The 19,843-nt window shown below is 47.8% G+C and overlaps 1 protein-coding gene across 1 annotated transcript; it reads left to right on the top strand.

Moving 5' to 3' along the window:
• Positions 1-15: 15 nt before the first annotated feature.
• MAN2B1 (mannosidase alpha class 2B member 1) lies at positions 16-18,484 on the top strand. Its single transcript, XM_072602234.1, has 24 exons — positions 16-225; positions 614-716; positions 2,294-2,467; positions 2,657-2,850; positions 2,981-3,113; positions 3,275-3,420; positions 3,767-3,883; positions 3,977-4,059; positions 4,149-4,269; positions 4,529-4,607; positions 4,752-4,861; positions 4,969-5,076; positions 5,255-5,371; positions 5,697-5,882; positions 7,356-7,453; positions 7,590-7,707; positions 15,365-15,483; positions 15,596-15,697; positions 16,622-16,709; positions 17,189-17,269; positions 17,369-17,611; positions 17,707-17,862; positions 17,947-18,055; positions 18,227-18,484. Exons 1-24 carry the CDS (start codon positions 112-114, stop codon positions 18,340-18,342), a joined length of 3,015 nt encoding a protein of 1,004 aa, XP_072458335.1. The 5' UTR covers positions 16-111; the 3' UTR covers positions 18,343-18,484.
• Positions 18,485-19,843: the final 1,359 nt, after the last annotated feature.

A 19,843-nucleotide genomic window follows, 5' to 3' on the forward strand; every position in this document is an offset into this window, starting at 1 on the left:
TACGAAGGAAGGGTTAAAGGGCCGTGCGGCTGAGCTGCCGGGCGGGTTGTAGCGGCGCTGGGGCCGGAGCTGGGCCGCTTAGGCTGGGACTGCCCTCGGGGAAGGCGAGCGATGGCTGCCGGCTGCCGGGCTCGGGCTCCGGGGCTCCCGCTGCGGCTGCTGCTGCTGCTGGCGGCGCTGTGCGTGGGGGCCGGGGCCGAGGACGGCCGCTGCGACTACTATGAGGTGAGAGCCGGGCAGCGTGCAGCTGGGGCTGGGAGAGCGGCGCTGAGCCCGGGGGGAGCCCGTGACCGAGCCTGCCGGGGAAGGAGAAGGGGAAGTGAGCCGGGGTGGGGGAAGGGTGGCGCGGCTGCCCCCTGACCGCCCCATGTTTGTTGAGTACGTCTTCCCCTCTCTGGGGGCCCTGCGCTGGGCTGCTGGGGCTTACCTTCGAGGGAGTCCCGTGAGCAGTGAGGTGGGTGCAAGGAAGCTGGACCCTGAACTATGACCCCACCATGCCTTCTCCCTATCTTGTGGTTTGGGGGCCCTACCTGGAGAGGTGGGGCTGGCCAGGGGCTGTGGTGTTTCTGGTGATTAACAGCCCCAATGGTGGGGGTCTCTGCCCACTGCCCAGTTGTGCCCGGCTACCCAGCCCTCTATGCTCAATGTGCACCTCCTGCCCCATACCCACGATGATGTCGGCTGGCTCAAGACTGTGGATCAGTATTATTACGGAGGTAAGAGGGAGAGCAGTCTGGGACTAAAGTAGGAGTCCAGTCGTCCAGTCTCTGGGTCACTGAGCCTCCATCATCTTTTTTCTAAGCTGGGAGGGAATGGGTGCTAGTGACCACAGGCTGTTGTGGCCCCAAGGCTCGGTCAGCTGATCCGAAGCCTTCCTCTACTAGATTCCTTTGGAAGTTCTGCCCTCAGCTTCTTTCTCTCCCTGTACTTTCTCTTTCTTGCCTCATGATTTTTTCTTACTGCCATAGCTTCAGTTGTCAGAGAATTGCATAATCTGAGTTGGAACAGATCTCAGAAACCAACTTGTCCCACCCCTACCTAAGGGAGAATCGCTTCTACAATATAGGAGAAGTGGTCACCTAGCCTTTGTGAAAATGTCCCAAGAGGGAAAGCCTCCTACCTTCTGAGGCTCCCATTCTCCTTGGGATAACTCAGTTAGGAAGCTCAAATAGACCTCTTTGCAATTTCTACACTTTGCTTTTATGTTTGAACAGAAAAAAAAGCAGTAATTATAATACAGTAATAGGTATACAAAAGTTTTATATTTGTATGATTACCCCATGACCTAGATGAACCAGATGGAATCAACAAAATATTTATTTCCAGGCCCAACCACTCTCCAGAAATCTAGTCACCCACCCTTATATACTTATGAAGCATCTGACCAGCACCAAAAACTGAACATTAACCAGCACTAAATTCTCATTTTCCTATTCCAAATCTGCCTTTCCCTTTTTCTGTTTCTGCTGATGTTATCCCTGTAGTAGTAATAGCATTTTAAGGTTAAAAAAGCACTTGCCTCTCACCTTTGTGGGCTAACCAGGTAATTCCCAGGGTGACTATGCCCAAGTACAGCATTCTTCCAATGAAGCCATATATGACCTTTAGGAGTCACCAAGCTTCACTTATCTTTGGCTCCTTGCCCCCTCTCAGCTTCCCATTGGCTGGCAAGTCTTGTCACTTTTGCCATCTTCATGTGTCTTTTATCTGCACAGGGTCCTCTCCATGCACAGGGCCACCACCCTATGTCAAATTCTCATCTCTTTTTCCTTAGACTATTGTCTAATCTAACCAGTTTCCCTGGTCTCTAGTTTGTTGCCTCCCATCCAATCTCTCTCTCATAGTCAAATTAATCTTAATGGTTGTTCAGATCACGTTGTTCTCCTTCAGTGACTCTTTATTGCCTAAACAAATGAAAGTATAAATTCCTGATCCTGGCAATCAAAGCCCACTATAGACTGACTCTAAGCTACTTCCTTGTCCCAGCTGTCTCACATTGCTCTACTTTATATACTCTAGTCTAGCCAAAGTGCGTTATTTTCTATTCTCCCTTTTTATTCTGTGGTCTTCTGTTCTTTGGGTTTTTGCTCATTCCGTCTCCACTGCCTACCCACATCTATCCCAACAAGCCTTCCTGTCATGATATCCACCCCACCGCTCCAGCTGAAGATATTGTTTCCTCAGAACTCTGATTCATTTCATTTCTGTAGCTGTAGCACCAAGGACAGGCCCCTGCACGCAGTAAGTGTTTAGTGACTATGTGAATAACCTGAATTTCATTAAATGCCTATAGCTCGAGATGGCATTCAGCATGCTGGTGTGCAGTACATCTTGGACTCAGTGGTATCAGCTCTGCTGGCCAACGAGTCACGTCGATTCATCTACGTTGAGATCGCTTTCTTCTCCTACTGGTGGAACCAGCAGACAGTCCAGATGCAGGAGGAAGTGCGACAGCTGGTCTGCCAGGGTGAGGATTGGGGGCTGCCACAGTAGGGTCCATATCCTTTACAGGTACCTACCATGACCCAGGGCAGGCTGGCAGCCTGGTGCCCACTCTAGGCTTCTTGCAGCCAGGCCTCCTGAGAGCAGGGGGCAGGAGTTGGTACCTGAGGCCTCCTTTGGGGGAACTCCTCTGACCCCATCCTCTACTCCATAGGGAGGCTCCAGTTTGCCAATGGAGGCTGGGTCATGAATGACGAGGCCACCACATACTATGCAGCCATCATTGACCAGATGACTTTGGGGCTGAAGTTCCTGAAAGACACCTTTGGGGACTGTGGCCGCCCCCGAGTCGCCTGGCACATTGACCCTTTCGGCCACTCACGGGAGCAAGCATCCCTCTTTGCCCAGGTCTGCCTCAGTGTTCTCTAACTATGCTTTATCTTGCCACCCTTTCCTACCCACTGACCCTTCCCTCCCCTCTCCACATATATTGGAGAGAACCTCAGGCCCTGACATCTCTCTGATTCCCTCCCCACAGATGGGCTTTGATGGCTATTTCTTTGGCCGTCTGGATTATCAAGACAAGCAGAGGAGGAAGATTCAGAAGGAGATGGAACAGGTCTGGAGGGCCAGTGCCAACTTACGACCTCCTCAAGCTGACCTCTTCACTGGTTAGAGTTTTTTCCCCCATTTCATCCCTGAAGTTTGTCAGGTGTGCACAGGGCCTGGGGAGAACTGGAGGTGGAAGAAGGAAGGATTTGAAATAGGGCCTGAGGCTGGGGGAGCTCCTGAGAGCAGTGTGGGGACCCTCAACCTGACCACCTGGTCCTAGGTGTCCTGCCCAATGGGTATAACCCGCCCATGGATCTCTGCTGGGATGTGCTTTGCTTTGACTACCCAGTGGTGGATGATCCCGACAGTCCAGAATACAATGCAAAAACGCTGGCCGACTACTTCCTGAACATCTCTGCTGTCCAGGTCAGACCTGTTGGTCATGATTCAGAATCCCTGTGTGTCAGTGACCCCAGACAGTCAGAGAATAGCCTACATGGCTTCTGTCTTTTAGACACAAGCCCCAAGGTTTCTCCATCTTCAGGGCCCCTTCCTGAGGCCTATGGCTGTGGGCCATTTTCTTCTGCTGGTTCAGGGAAAGCTGTCCCCTACCAGAAACTGACCCCCTGCAGGAGTCCTGTGGAGTGTTTCATTCTAGACAGTCCCAGCTGAAATCTGAGGGGTGGAGGGTGGAGGGAGATTGTGGTTTGGCCCTATCTCCCTAGCTGCAGGTTCGGTAGCTGAGGGTCCTGACCTGTCCCCCATTATATAGGCCCAGTATTATCGCACTAACCACATTGTGATGACCATGGGTAGTGATTTCCATTATGAAAATGCCAATATGTGGTTTAAGAACATGGATAAGCTGATTCACATGGTCAATGCTCAGGTGGGTACACGTTGGTGGGAGAGGGGTGAGGGGAGTGGTTGGGTGGAATGGGAGGCCAAGTCAGTCACCCTCCTGTCCTTCCTTGCTTCACAGCAAAGCAAAGGGAGCCTCATCAATGTCCTCTACTCTACCCCAGCCTGTTACCTATGGGAGCTGAACAAGGCCAACCTCACCTGGTACTGGGAGTGGAGGGAGTGGGGAAGAGGCAGGAAACCCCAGTGGTCCTGGAGCAGACAATGACTTGTGCCCTCCCACCCTGCCCCAGGACAGTGAAGCAGGATGATTTCTTTCCATATGCGGACGGCCCCCACCAGTTCTGGACTGGCTACTTTACCAGCCGCCCTGCCCTCAAGCGTTATGAACGCCTGAGCCATAAGTTTCTGCAGGTGGGACCTACTTGGGGGGCAAGGGGAAGGTCTTGTGAGGAGAGGAGGATGAGGGCCTTCTGGGGAGGGAGAAGAGGAGGGGGTCTTTGGAAAAGGGATGAGGGTTCCTGGAGGGAGGCTGGAGTGGGCTGGAGTGGGAGTAGGCAATGGGTTCATTGGGGATGGCATGAAAGGGATAGTGATCAAGGAAGGGAACAGATCAAAGGAAGGACAAAGGGAGGATCCCCAAAATCTTTCCTTCATATCCCCCTCCCCTTAGGTGTGTAACCAGCTGGAAGTGCTGGCTGGGTCTGCAGCCTTAGCAGGACCCTATGGACAAGGCAGCAGTGCTCGCCTCAGTAGGTGGCGGGGTTCCTGGGGGCAGGCAGGGGGGCCAGCTTTTCACTAGAACATGTGGGAAAAACATTTTCTTCCTCACTCCCAGCTTTTCAGTCCATCCCACCCCCATGTGACCTGACATGCTATCTCTTATGGTTCCCCAGGACAAGCCATGGCTGTGGCCCAGCACCATGATGCTGTCACTGGCACATCTAAGCAGCATGTGGCCAATGACTATGCCCGGCAGCTGGCTGCAGGCTGGGAGAAGTGCCAGGTATGGGGCTGAGCTAAGATTGGGCCGGAGGCAGGGCACCTAAAAAGCTGGAAAGGGGACCAAAGTTCCTGTGATGGACACTCATGCCTCCCCTTCCCCTCCACCAGGTACTGGTGAGCAATGCTTTGGCAAACCTGGGGGGCTCCAAGGAGGATTTTGTGTTCTGTAACCAGCTGAATATCAGTGTGTGCCCATTGACCCAGACAGCCAACCGTGTAAGTGGGGCTGGGCCAGTTAGGAAAAGGGGAAGAGGGTGGAATGAACTTCCTGCTGGAGAGCAGTGAGGCTGGGGTTGCCAGGGCACAGGGTGGACCCTGGGAGCGAGGACAGGGTTAGGGGAATATGGTACAGGCCCAAAAACCTTGGTCTGATTTCTTGTTTTGGGCTGCCCAGTTTCACGCCATTCTGTACAATCCCTTGGCATGGAGCATCACCTGGCCTGTGCGACTACCTGTCAAGAATTGGGCCTACCATGTGAAAAGTCCCAGCGGGCAGACAGTGCCTAGCGAGGTATTCCCTTATATTTTCCTTGACCTTTCCCCAGCCACCTCTATTACAGCCAACAAACTGCAAATCTTCAACTCCAATCCCCATCATCTTCTCAACTTTCCTTCTAGTGTCTCCCGAATTTCTGCTTTTAATCTCACCCACTGGCATTTCTGTATCCTCTGTCCTTTAAGCCCAATGCCAATGCTAAGGCTAAGGATATTAGTATGTAAGTACCACCCCTCTTAGCAACTACTTCCCCAGCAAGTTTGTGGCTAAGGGACACAGAGGCTGCCTCACTGTATCCCCATTTCTCTTCCCTAAACAGTGACCCTGTTTCCCTTCCCAGGTTATTGATGTGTTCTCTGAAAGATCGAAGAATTCCCATCCTGAGCTGATTTTTTCAGCCTTGGTGCCTCCCCTTGGCTTCAGCATCTATTCAGTGACTCATCTGCCCAGTAAAACACCGAAATTCAGGGATTGTTGCTCTAGCCCTGGGGCCCGGACTTCTGGCCGCCTGGTCATCCAGAATGAGGTGAGCTGCTGAGAGCAGGAAATCAGAATGGAAAGTGCCTCATCAGACACTGGAGGGCAGGAAGGAGACCATGACTCTCTGGAGATAGGCCCCCATTTCAGAATCACAGAATCAGTGTAGAGAGGAACCTCAGTGACTGTGGAAGCCAACTCATGCCCTGAAAGAATCACCATAAGAACATATCCACCAAGGGGTCATTCAGTCTCTGCTTGAAGATCTCCAAGGCAGGGGAACCTGCCACCTCCTGAAGGTGACACCACACCATTTAGTGACATTTTTCCTAACACTGAGCCTTAATTCTTCTCTTTGTGACTTCCAGTGATCACTCCTGGTTCTGCCCTTTGGGGCTGAGCAGAATGCATCTGATCCTCCTGTGGATGGTTCTTCAGATACTTAATTCCCCTTTGAGTCCTTTTCTCCAAGCTAAGCATACCCAGTTCCTTCAAATGATCCTCATATGACATGGATTTAAGGCTTTTTATTCTCCTGATTTCAGCTCAACAATGTCCAGCTTAATCCATGGTGCCCAGAGCTGAGCTCAACACTCCCCAGGAAGTCTAACCAGGGTAGAGGACAGTGGGACCCTCCTCTCTCTGTTGCTGGAAACTTTACCTCTCTTAATGCTATCCAAAATCCCATTAACTTTTTTGGCCTCCACATTACACTACTGAGTCATTGAGCTTAGTGGTCCCCTCAAACCTCCAGATTCTTTCCAGATCCACTGCTGCCTAACTCTGCCTCCCCCTTCTGATACTAGTGAAGCTGATTTCTTTTGTATGCCAGTGTAAGACTTGACATTGGCTATCTTATTTGTGTTAGCCCAGTACTCTGAGAACCCTCTGAAGATCCCTTCAGATCCTGTAGGGCATGCTTCTCCTTCCAGGGTGTCAGCCCCCTCCTCAGTGCTGTCCCTGGGCTGTAGAGTCAAGCCTGAGGCTCCCAGTTTGGATTATGATGTTCCCTTCTGGGAATCAAGTCCACAACTTGAGGACCCTGGTAGCCTGGAGAATGTCCAGAGGAGGACCACCAGGGTGATGAAGGGCCTTGAGCCCATGACATAGGAGGAGCAACAGCTCTTTTGACTAACTAGGCTTGTTTAAACCGGAAAAGAAAGGATTCTGTTTAAAAAGCTGTCATGTGGTAGAGGGATTAGGTGGTGTTGGTCCCTGAGAGCAGAAAAAGAAACCACGGATAGAAGTAACAAAAAAACAAGTTTAGGCTTGATGCCGAGATAAAACTCAGTGCTGTCTCAGAGTATACTAGGCTGCCTTGGGAGAGGCTGGGGTCTTCCTCCTCATCCTTCTCAGAGGTCTGCAACCAGAGACCAGACAGCCTCTAGTTGGATAGGTGATGATGGAGACTCTTTTCAGGTAGGAGTTGGCCTCGAGGGTGGCCAAGGTCCTAGTCTATGATTATGTAACCCCCATTTCCACCCCCCCCCAAACTTTCCCACTTGTTTTTCTGTCTGTTCAGCACCTCCGGGTGACATTTGATCCAAACACTGGGTTACTTCAGGAGATCGAAAACCTCCACCAGGGCTTGCGGTTGCCAGTCAGTCAGGCCTTCTACTGGTAAGTGGAGGGAAGAGGAGAGAGACCTATGAAGGATTACCAGGGACTTTTGATGAGGTAACTTGGGGTACAAGGTGGTAAGAGAAGTCACTCTTCCCTCCCCTTACTCCCCTTGTGTCTTCTTCTGTCCTTCCAGGTACAATGCCAGCACTGGGGACTTTGAACACCCACAGGTCTCTGGGGCCTACATCTTCAGGCCAGAAAGAACAAAACCATTTATTCTGAGGCACTGGGTCAATACCCATCTGGTGAAGGTATTTAGGAGGGTGTGGCTGCCTAGACCTGGCAAAGCTGTGGGTGTAGGGAGGGTGTCAGGGGGCAGGGGTGGGTCTCATAAACTGTGAGCCAACTGAGGGTTAGGAAGAAGTCATATTCTTCCAAGTGCAAGAATATTTGAGATGAAGTCTCTTAAAATGGGAATTTAATAAGAATGTGTAGCTGGAACTCCCCAAAGCCAACCAGAGACTAGGAGAATTCCTGATTGACCAAGAACAAACCTGGCCTTAGAGATAGACTCTCAAAGTTGGAAGGGGCCTTGCACCTCATTTAGTGTGACATATATGTGAACCAGAATCCCCTCTTCAGTATCCCTGAATATTAAGTGTTACGATTCTTTTGTTAATATTTAAAAAATACAATATTTATTTTTAGCATTCTTTTTTTTTTAATTTGAAATTCTCTCCCTCTCACCCCCTCCTCCATGTACTGAAAAGGCAAGCAATTTAATATCATTTATACATGTGAAGTCATGTAAAACATTACTATATTATCCATATTTTTTTTTAAAAAGCAAAAAAAACGAAAGTGAGAAAATTATACACAGTTTGTACTCAGAGTTCATCAGTTCTCTCTCTGGAGGTGGATAGCATTTTTTCATTGGGTCCTTTGGAATTGTCTTGGATCGTTGTGTGGATCAGAGTAGCCAAGTTTTTCACAGTTGATCCTCATAGCGTTGCTCATACTGTGTACAATATGTAATGTGTACAATGATTTCCCCCTTTTTCTCACTTCACTTTGCAACAATTCATGTAGGTCTTGACATGTTTTTTCTGAAACCTCCCTCTTTGTCATTTCCTATAGCACGGTAGTACTCCATTGCAATCATATACCACAACTGGTCTTACCATTCTGGAGAACAATCAGGAACTATGCCTCAAAGGCTATAAAATTGTGTATAACTTTTCATCTATCAGTACCACCCCTGGGTCTGTACCCCAAAGAGATCAAATGAAGGAGAAAATGATAAATAGGTACAAAAATATTTATTGCAGCTCTTTTTGTGGTGGCAAAGAATTGGAAATCAAGGGAATGCTCATCAGTTGAGGAGTGACTGAACAAGTTGTGGCATATAATTGTGATGGAATATTATTATCATTCATGTACCTATTTTTCCCTCATCTCCTCCAGCATTTGTCATTTCCAGTAGGTGTGAGGTGGTATCTCAGAGTTGTTTTAATTTACGTTTCTCTAATCCATAGTAATGTAAAGCATTTTTTCATATGACCAGATAGCTTTGATTTCTTCTTCAGAAAATTGCCCATTTATATCCTTTGACCATTTATCAATTGGGGAATGGCTATTATTTTTACAAATTTGACTCAGTTCTTAGGAGTTATATGTGTCACCTTCCCATAAAGGAATGTAAACAGTTTAACTTTATTGAGATAATTATGATCAGTCTTTCCATGTTTACTTTTTTATGTTTCTCTTGGATCTTGTGTCAGGATGTCAGATTTTCTATTCAGCCTCAGTCTTTTCATCAGGAATTCTTGAAATCCTTCTTCATTAATTGTCCGTTTTTTCCCTTGAAGGATTTCATACTTAGTTTTGCTGAGTAGGTTATTTTTGGTTGTAATCCTAGCTCCTTTGCCTTCTGAAATATCATATTTCAATCCCTCTTTAATGTAGAAGCTGCTAAATTTTATTCTATCCTGACTATGGTTCTACAGTATTTGAATTGTTTCTTTCTGACTACTTGAATTATTTTCTGTTTGACTTGGGAACTCTGGAATTTGGCTATAATGTTCCTGGAAGTTTTCATTTTGGAATCTCTTCAAGGAGGTGATTGGTGAATTCTTCCCATTTCTATTTTACCTCTGGGTCTAAGATAGCAAAACAGTTTTCCTTGATAATTTTTTGAAATGTAATATCTAGGCTCTTTCTTTGATCTTGGCTTTCAGTCCAGTAATTCTTAAATTACTCTCCTTGATCTATTTTCTGGATCATTTGTTTCTCTGATTAGATATTTCATGTTTTCTTCTATTTTTTTATTCTTTTGACTTTGTTTTATTGTTTCTTGATGTCTGATGGAATCTTTAGCTTCCACTTACCCAATTGTAATTTTTAAGGAATTATTGTCTTCGAGATTTTGTACCTCTTTTTCCATTTGGTCAATTCATTTTTTAAGGATTTCTTTTCTTCAGTGAGTTTTTATACCTTTTATACCATTAAGCCAATTTTGTTTTCAAGGTGTTGTATTTTTTATGCCTCTTTTACCAAGCTGTTAATTCTCTTTTCATAATTTTCTTGTGCCATTCTCGTTTCTTTCTCCAGTTTTTCCTTTACCATTCATTTCTTTAATTATTCCAGGAATTCTTGTTGGGCTTGGGTTCAGTTAGTGCTTTTCTTTGAGGCTTTGTTTGTATCTCTTTTCACGTTGTTGTCTTCCTCTGAATATATGCCTTAGTCTGATCTGTATCTTGCCACTGGACCCAGATGGCTCCAAAGGAGAGAATGAGGCTGATGATTTTGCACAGCCCTTCCTTGCTTAAATCCAATTCATGTATAAGTCATGGCATCACCTTCCTGATGTCATGGTCCTCTTCAACAATGAAGGACAGACAGTGTCTTACCCCTGTACCACCATAGTAGCTTTTTATGGTCAAATTTTTTCCTTGTTGTTTATTTTTCTAGTCTATTTCTTAACATTGAACTTTATGTTAAAGTTGGGCTCTGATCACCTGGGGGTGGGGAGGCACTGGTCCAAGCTTCAGGTTTTTTTGTTTTGCCATTTTCAGCTGGTTCTGGGGGTCTGCAAGTTTTTGGTGCTTCTAGAGTGGTGTGATCCTTGGAGAGGTGTGGTCACTGCTCTCCTAGTCTGTGCTCTGATCTTTACCTAGAAAGGGCTCCTAGTCCCCTGAAGCCATAAACACTAGTCTTCCTCTCTGCTTTGGTGCTGTGACCAGTACCCTTACTCCCTTGTGACCAATCCTCCACACTCCTTTCTGCCCTAGAACTGCAACCCAGAACTATATGCACAATAGAGTTGCCAGTCAGCACCAGCTGTACCCAATGCCAGCAAAGGGTCCCCTATAATCTGGTTCTGACCTCTTACTGTCTCTGGGCTGAGAGTTTCTGAAGCTGTTGCTGCTGCCATGCATGTGAGCTCTGGACAGATCTCCACCCCAGGTGTCACAAGCTTCTGTTGAGCTCCTAAATGTCTCACCTTGACTTTTTGTTGACTCTGCCACTCCAAATTTAATTTGAGGTTTTATTTTAAAATTGTTTGGAGGAGAATGTTGAGAAAGTTCAGCTGGGTAGTTGTGCCTTATCCACCATCTTGACTCTGGTGTTATGGTTCTTAAAGACCACTGGTGAGAACAGTCCCACCCCCTCCCACTTTTAGATGACTGGCTCTAATTATTAGGAAGATTTTTTTTTTTCTGACTTGGCACTTAGAGCAGCCTGTCTGCAACTCAGTGCTTCTAGTTTTCTCCTCTGGGACTGAGCAGGATGAGTCAAGTCTTCCGTGTACTTGATGGTCCTTTAAATATTACTGTTGCAACATCCCCACCCCCATTCCATCTCTGCTCTTCTGTGATCCAGAGGGACCATGCCCACTTTCCTCAGCCAGTCCTCATAGGGCACATCCTTGTTCCTCTCCTCTTCCCCTTTTCTGGAGGCCCTTCACCTTATCGACATCTTTCCCAAAATGTGGTTCTCAGAACTGAAGCATCAGTCAATCAACAGGCATCTATTTGGTGTCTATGTGTATGGCATGTGCTAGGTGCCCACATTGAAAAGTGAGATAATCCCTGCCCTCAGGGAGCTAACGTTCTACCAAGGTGATACTACATGGTTACAGTAAATCTGTATAGGGTATGTACCAAACAAGAGACAGTTTGACATAGTTGAGGACTGGCCTTGGAGTCAGGGTGACTTGGATTCAAGTCTAGCCTCAGATAATACAGACTTTGTGACCCTGGGCAAGTCATTTAACTTCTCCCACAATTCTTTAAGACTCTGAGTTATAGGTCACTGGCTGAGCGGCATTGGTGGAAGGATCTTTCTTTATTGGGATTTGCCTATATCAGTGAAGTCAAAAGTCTGTTAAAAAAAGATTGTATTTTGGGAGATGGGGCAGGTGTCATGGTGAGGCACTAGCGACTGGAGAAATCAAGACAGGCTTCTCGAAGGAGACAGCATCCAAGCCAAGCCTTGAAAGGAGCTCTAGCTCCCAAGAGCTAGGGGTGAGGCAGGTGAGCAGCCATGCAAAAATATGGAGGTGGGAAATGGTACGTTGAATGGGCGGAAAAGCAGCTAGACTGATTTGGCTGTAGCACCAAGCTTGTGAGGGGGAGTGATGTGGACTCAGCCTTGCATGTGATCTCAGCAGAACATATCACAGCCGAGCTGTTGCTTCTTGATTCCTGCCAGCAATGCCTGGTAGGGTAGCCCAAGATCACACCAGCCTCTTTGCCTGCTGGAGAGCACACCCCTTGGATCTTGCAATCCACTGAAACCCCCAGATCTTTTTTATCTGGAATACTGTCTCTTTTGCAATGCTTCCTTCATCCTTTACTTGGAAGCTGGCTTTTGAAGCAAGCATAAACCTTTATATTCATTCTTAGACAATTTTGCTTTATTAGATTTGTCCCTAAATTGACTTGTCAAAGAGGGTTTTTTTTTAAGATCCTGAATCTGTCTCCGTGTTAACTATTACTCTAAATTTGTATCATTTCTAATTTTGTAAGAGTACCTCCTGTATCTTTAAGCCATTGGTAAATGTTAAACAGCAAAGGGTCCAGGTCAGATCCCTGGGGCACTCCACTAAAGACCTCTGCTCATATTGACATTGAACCATTAATAATATGCTTTAGGACCAGTCACTCAACTAATTTTGAATCCACTCTGTTGTTACGTTGCCTAGATCTCATTTCCCCAACTCGTAGTTCGTGTGAGTTCGTTAAGGCACAAGTATTATCTCCTTCATTTTAAATTTCACGGCCCTATAAGCCTGTTTTGTTGGGCGCTTTCCAGTCTAAAGGTGATTCTCTTTGGCAGAAAAGACAAGCAGGGTAGGAGTTTAGTAGTAATTTGGTTAACTCCTCATGATCCACATTGGTCTCTTCTGCTCCATGGAATCATTTCTCTTTGGGCCTTGAGGATTTCATCCTTTACAGCTACCCCTAGTGAGTGGGAAGGACACCCCTTAGAGAATCCTTGTTCACCTTGTGAATTGAAGCCAGAGGTGCTAGTTTGGGGTTTGCTTGATTTTTTTAGATGGAATCTCCAGTGACTTTCTGGACGTCTTGACGATTATCCTGGCATTGTAAATGCCCTCTTTGTGGCATTTATCTTGGGTGTATAGCAAATTTTCTTCTTTCCTCTTCTTTCTTAGTCTACAGCCCTTTGATTTGCTTGGCAGAACTTCAAGTGAATACTTTTTATTTTAATACCAATCCTGTTAGAAATACTCCTATCCATAGCCAAGATCCTGTTGTTTTTATATTTTAATTGGTGTTTTGAGAATCCATCCTCAGATACCATCTTCTTAACCAGCTGTTTACTCCTTCACCAAATATATAAGCTCTACACAGAACACCTAGATGAGTCAATCCTAATGTAGCAGGAGGTATTTTGAGGGGGGAAAATGTCATTTTCCTTTGGGACCAGGCCTGGAGCAGGTCCCCCAAGATGCAGAGAATCATAGGGGCCAAGCTGTACTAGGTAGGAGTCTTAGCTCTGCAAGGGAGATTGGTAAGGTGGGTCCTGTTTAGTATAGAATTGTCAGACTTATGGCCTGCCTTAGGGCCCGATGAACCAGATTAAAATGCTATTGGGAAATGTTTAACAAACTAAATACAACATAAACAATGGTAATTTGTGGTTTTCTAATACAGCTTAGGGTCCTTGCGTGTCTGTTTCTATTTGAATTTGACGCCTCTGGTCTAGTGGTTTTTAAGGACTTTTGTTCCATAGACATCCCTGATAATTTTCTTCTGGTCAACCTTCCCTTCTCCGTTATCCCTTCAGAAAAACCTAACTGGGGCAAATATCCTAAAGCCAAGCCCTGGTATCTTTCTCTATGTCTGTTTTTCTCCTCTCTGTCTCTCTCTCACCTCTCTCTGTGCCTATGTTTAACTATCATACCTGTAGTTCTATATATCCAGCCCCAGTTTCTTTCTAGAATTCTAGTTCTACATCATCAACTAATGGCTTGTTAAGGCATTTCAAACGGGACATCCTATAGACATCTCAAACTCAACATGTATAGAGCCAAACTCATTAACATTTCCCCCAGAGCTCTTCTCTTCAGGCTTTTCTCCTTTTCTGGAGGGTACCACCATCCTTCTGGCATCCCAGGTTTTAGGCCCTAGACGTTCCCCTGGCCTCCTCTCGTCCCCTCACCCCATGCATCTGATCACATGCCAGATTTTGCCACAACATCTTTTGTGTCTGTCCCCCTCTTCCTACTTACATGACCACTACCCTATTCAGGCCACCATCACTTTTCTCCTAGGTTATTGGGACACTGTTCCAAGTCCTTTCCTTAAGTCCTTCTTATTCAAATGAACTCCAGTGGCTTTCTATCACCTGTAGGATAAAATATAAACTCCTCTCTTTGGCCTTCTAATGTTTTTGACCCCAACTTCTCTTTTTAACGGTCTCGTTATACATTGTTCCCCTTCTGGCGCTGGATTGCAGCCCAGCTGGCCTTCCTTCTCTCCTTTCCTCTCTTGATCTATCCCTGGGCCTCTGCACTGGCCACCTCCCCAGGCTAAAATGCACTTTCTCCTCCCCTGTCCTCATAACACCCCTCACTTGCTAAAAGATTCCCCTCAAAACTTTGTGCACAGCAACGACCACAGTGTGCGAGAGTTTTTTCTGGTAGACTTGGAATTTCGTAATAACGTAAGAACTTCTTGAAAAAAAAAATCCCAATGGTGGTTCTCTAAGGTAAAATGCCTTCCACACTCAGAGAAAGAAATATGGAAGTCATTCGTAGAATGTAGCAGATCATGTTTGTGTGTGTGTGTGTTTTTGTGTATCATGTTTTGATTTGTTATATGATTTCTTCCATTTATTTTAGTCTGACTACATAGCATGACTATAGTGAAAATGTACTCAATAGGAAAGTATATGTAGAACCTATACAGAATTATATGCAGTCGTGGGGGGTAGGTGTGGGGGGGATAAAATCTCAATTGTATGGCAGTGATTGTTAAACATTAAAAAATAATAAAAAAAAAAGATTCAGCTCAAGCACCACTTTTTACATGAAGCCTTTCCTGATCAGCCTCCCTCACTACCTTGTATTGATTTTTTGTTTATTCCATAAATACTTACATGTTGTCTCCCTTGATAGACTGGAAGCTTCTTTGGGAGCCTGCAGAGACAGTTGAAGCTTTGTCTTCATATCACCAGCACCTTGCAAGGTGCCCACAATGTAGTGGACACTTTATCAAGGCTTATTGGTTGACTGACTTGATCAGGAAAGAGCGTTTCCTCAGTAGAGCATAGAAGCCTTGTAGAGGTTCCCAGGGTTGGGGCAGGGCCGAGGGGTGGAGCTGGTCCTTGGGAAGGATTCTAACAGCCTTAGGTAGACATCATGCAGGTGGCCAGACAGGCTCAGACCAGGTTAGCATGAGTGCTTTCTCCCCTGACAGCACCCTCCTCTTTATCCCCCAGAAAGGCTTGGTGCAGGAGGTGCATCAGAATTTCACTGCCTGGTGCTCCCAGGTTGTGCGGCTATACCCTGGGCAGCGGCATGTGGAGCTGGAGTGGACTGTGGGGCCTGTGCCTGTGGTGTGAGTGGCAAGAGAAAAGTGGAGGATGGAAGTGAGGAAGGAAGCTGGGGTGGGGGGGAATAGCCTGCCTCTGACTGACTCTGTGATCTTCCCATCTGCCTCACGCCTACAGGGATGGCTGGGGGAAGGAAATCATCAGCCGCTTTGACTCCCAGTTGAAGACCAATGGGCGTTTCTACACTGACAGCAATGGGCGGGAGATCCTGGAGAGGAGGTAGGACACTCACCCCCATTCTGCCTTGCTCTAGATTAAGGGCCAGAAGTGGAGTTTGGTACGCTGGCCACAAAGTTTTGACTTTAGAGTCAGAAGAGCTCAATTCAAATCCCAGCTCTGCCACGGTGTGACATTGAACAAATCACTTAGACCATCTGGGACCCATTGTGATCATCTGTCAAATGAGGCATAAGAACAGATGTCCTCTGAGGTCCCTGCCTACATTCCATCTGTGATCCTGCCCAACCTAGCTTCAACTTCTCCTTCTAGCCTTATTAGACATTATTCCCCTTCACACACTCCTTTGTTCCAACTAAGCTGACACATGATTTCATCTTCCATCTCCATGCCTTTGGATCCTCTGGACCTAGCGCAGTGTGTAGTTAAATGCTCAGCATGGAAAGCCCATTGGGCCCTGGGCCCCATCCTCCCTTCTAGCCTTCATGTACATTCCTATTTTGATCAAATCAGTGGTGTGGCCAAACAGGCTCTTACTGTTCTTCTTCCCACCTGTAGGTGTTTGCATTGGCTGTCCCTCATGCCTGGAATTGTCACCCTCACACACACACACAGACACACACACACAGAGACACAGATACACACACACAGATACACAGACACATAGACACAGAGACACAGACACGCACAGACAGAGACACACAGACACAGACAGACACAGACACACACACACAGACACACACACACACTCTGTCTTTACTGATAGAATGTGATCTCCTCGAGATGAGGAGCAGCTGTATTTTTTGTCTTTGTACCCTGGCACACAGCATGACGCCTGCTCCCAAGAAGGCCTCCAGAAAGACTTCTGCATGGACCTGACAGTCCCATTCTGTTGGGACCCTCACAATGGGGGACCAAAGCCTGGGGTGATCCATAAATAACCTTGGCCTGTCCCCACTTCTGCAGGCGGGATTATCGGCCTACGTGGGACTTCAATCAGACTGAACCCGTGGCTGGAAACTACTACCCCGTCAACAGCCGCATCTACATCACGGTATTCCCCCCAGTGTACTTATCACCCTCAGGGCTCCTCACGTGTCCTGGGGGCCCAGCCCCCACTTTCAATGGGCAGATTTGCATCAGGGTCAAAAGGTGAAAACCAGCACCATGGGCCTTCTGGCCAGCTCCCATGGCCCCTCTGCAGATAGCTTTTGCTGCAGGAAGCCTTCCTCTCTGGGGTTACCTCCTTTCTCCTCTGTTTGTGGCTGATACACACCCCCATACTTAGAGGAAGACTTCCAGCCTTGCCTGGGAGCAAGGACTCTTTGTGCCCTTCTTTGACCCCAAGTGCGTAGCATGGTGTCAGGCACATGGTGAACACCTCAGAAATGCCTTTTAACTGACCATTCAGTCAATAGACTTCAGTGAGTGTCCAACTTCGGGGGGCCTGGAAGCAGGTTACAGAGGAGCTTGGAGCACCCATCTCTTGTCCCAGAAAGAATCGTCCTGACTCCCTCTTGCTCTTACCCCCAGGATGGGCAGATCCAGCTGACAGTGCTGACAGACAGGTCCCAAGGGGGCAGCAGCCTGAGGGATGGTTCCCTGGAGCTGATGGTGAGTTAGGGGAAGAAGATGGGGACATGGAAAGGGGAAGAGCCCTGGGCCGTGTGACACCTCTGTGCCCCCAAGGCTGATGCCCCAGTGTTCCTGCAGGTTCACCGGAGACTACTCTTGGATGATAACCGAGGGGTAGGGGAGGCCCTGTTGGAACCCGGGGATGAGCCTGGCACAGGACTGGTGGTGCGGGGCAGACACCTGGTGCTTCTGGACACAGTGGAGGCAGCAGCTGCTGGACACCGCCTCCAGGCACAGAGAGAAGCTTTGGCCCCACAGCTGGTGCTGGCCCCTGCGGGGCAGGGCACCCCATATAGCCCAGGGACTCCTACACTCACACAGGTAAGAGCATGTCAAAGACCCAGGAGGGTGGGCCTTAGCAAGGAGGAGACTCTGCTCCATGGACCCACCTTTCCTCCCTGCTTCCTCTGTGGCAGTTCTCTGGACTTCGAAAAGAGCTCCCCGCATCTGTGCACCTGCTGACCCTGGCCCGCTGGGGCCCCAACACAGTCCTCCTGCGTCTGGAGCACATTTTTGAGCGTGGGGAGGGTGGCTTGTTCAACCTGTCCCAGCCAGTGACCCTGGACCTACAGGTGAGTAGAAGGGAGGACCAACAGAAGGGCAGAGGGAAATGGGAGAAGATCCCACTCAACCCCCTAATCTCTTTGGTCTCTCAGGATCTGTTCTCAGCCTTTACCATCAACCACCTGGAGGAGACCACTCTGTCAGCTGACCAGCTGCTCTCCAAGGCCACCCGGCTTCAATGGAGGACCAGCACAGGAGGAGGTACTGGCTGGGGAGGGGCAGAAAGGCTGCTTCTCGTCCCTGTCCCTCAAGAGCCTCAGAGGGTGGCTGGAGGGGCTCTTGGCAGGGAGGACTTAGTCCAAAGAAGGAGCCTCTTGGGGCTGGGGCTGAGATGTGACATCCCTTTCATCTTCCTGTGGTCTCCTCTAACAGGCCCTGCTCCTGTGCAGCGAGCTCCCTCTCTGGACCCCTCAGCTGTCACTCTTCAACCCATGGAAATCCGAACCTTCCTGGCCTCTGTCGTCTGGAGCAAGGAAAGGGAGAGATGATGTTCAGAGCCCTGAGCTGGCCTTCACAGACCATGCTGTCGCTCCCTGAGGCTGGACCAGAGAGAGCTACCCCTCTGTACCTCTCTAGGTGCTCAAAAAGGCTGCCATCACCAGTGAAGACATTAAAGTATCAGCAACTGTGGCTCCCAGAGGATAACTGTTTTCATTGTGGAGCATAGGGTTGGAGGGGAGTGTGGGTGTGCCTGTGTGTCATTCTGTGTGACCAAATGACAAGGGGGGGTGGGGAGCAGAATTCTACAGGAAATCACCCCTGCTCTTAGCAGAGGCATCGAGAGGAGGGATCCTCATCAGTGCCATCAAGAGGCGCCTCACACTTCCCTCTCTGACCTAGCCCTTTCCCTTTGTGGACCCTAGAAAGGGAAGGGAATTCTGGGATGTATTTCAGTTGTCTGTCCTGCCTCTTTCATTGCGGGCCTTAGCCTTGATCTCCTCCTCCCTTTAACTCCCCCTGCCAGCAAGACACACACACACACACACACACATGCATGCATGCACGCACGCACACACACACACAGACACACAGCCCTATGATAGGTTGGGACTGGAAGCAGGTTCCCCTTCCCAACCCCAATCCTAGACAAGAGATGGGTGCTCCAAGCTCCTCTGTAACCTGCTTCCAGGCCCCCCGAAGTTGGACACTCACTGAAGTCTATTGACTGAATGGTCAGTTAAAAGGCATTTCTGAGGTGTTCACCATGTGCCTGACACCATGCTACGCACTTGGGGTCAAAGAAGGGCACAAAGAGTCCTTGCTCCCAGGCAAGGCTGGAAGTCTTCCTCTAAGTATGGGGGTGTGTATCAGCCACAAACAGTTTAATCTTTTCTTAGCAAGCAAAGAGAACTGAGGCTAGCTTAGGGCCCAGGGTGGCCTGACTGGGAACCAAGTTTCTAAAAAGTGACCAAGACCTTAGGGAAGCCTATCTCCTCAGTGTCCCTTCAAAAATACTAATAAAAATATTAAAAGACAGTGTCTGCCAGAAATATTCAGAAGAAAATTAAATCAGACCAGCAGAAATGAATCAGCACGCCAATCCAAAGATCCTACTTTTAACCTTACCTTAACCCAAAGACAGAAGAGTTCCAGATAATATCAGCTTGCATGATAGCAAAGAACTGGAAACAAAATGGATGCCTCTTCCACTGGGGAATGGTGAAACAAAAGAGGGGCACTAATGGAATGGAATATTAATTTGTTGTAAGAAATAACAACTAGGAATTCAGACAGATGGGGAGAGATTTAGAAGAATTGCAGAGTGAAGTCGTCAGAGCCAGGAGCTGACTGGCACAGCGCCCAAAATAATGTAAATAGAACAAGAAAATGAAACTGAATCCTGTGATTCTAATGGCCAAGCCTGAGATCCTACAAGCAGAGATGGAGGTGTGACTCCACCCTCCTCCCATGGGGCATGGGAACCACAGAATCGGTGCGTGGCCTGTGCTGGCTAATGGAGTAGATGCCTTGGATTTTCTGAACTTAAAA

The sequence above is a fragment of the Notamacropus eugenii genome, chromosome 4 (assembly GCF_028372415.1).
Source record: "Notamacropus eugenii isolate mMacEug1 chromosome 4, mMacEug1.pri_v2, whole genome shotgun sequence".
NCBI classification, from domain to species: domain Eukaryota; kingdom Metazoa; phylum Chordata; class Mammalia; order Diprotodontia; family Macropodidae; genus Notamacropus; species Notamacropus eugenii.

Bases quoted from the DNA above. Each gene is read 5' to 3' on its own strand.
- MAN2B1 (XM_072602234.1), top strand. From the start codon at position 112: ATGGCTGCCGGCTGCCGGGCTCGGGCTCCGGGGCTCCCGCTGCGGCTG. The intron at 4,608-4,751 runs GTAGGTGGCGGG...ATGGTTCCCCAG, and splicing joins AGGCAGCAGTGCTCGCCTCA to GACAAGCCATGGCTGTGGCC. The intron at 7,708-15,364 runs GTATTTAGGAGG...TTTATCCCCCAG, and splicing joins TCAATACCCATCTGGTGAAG to AAAGGCTTGGTGCAGGAGGT.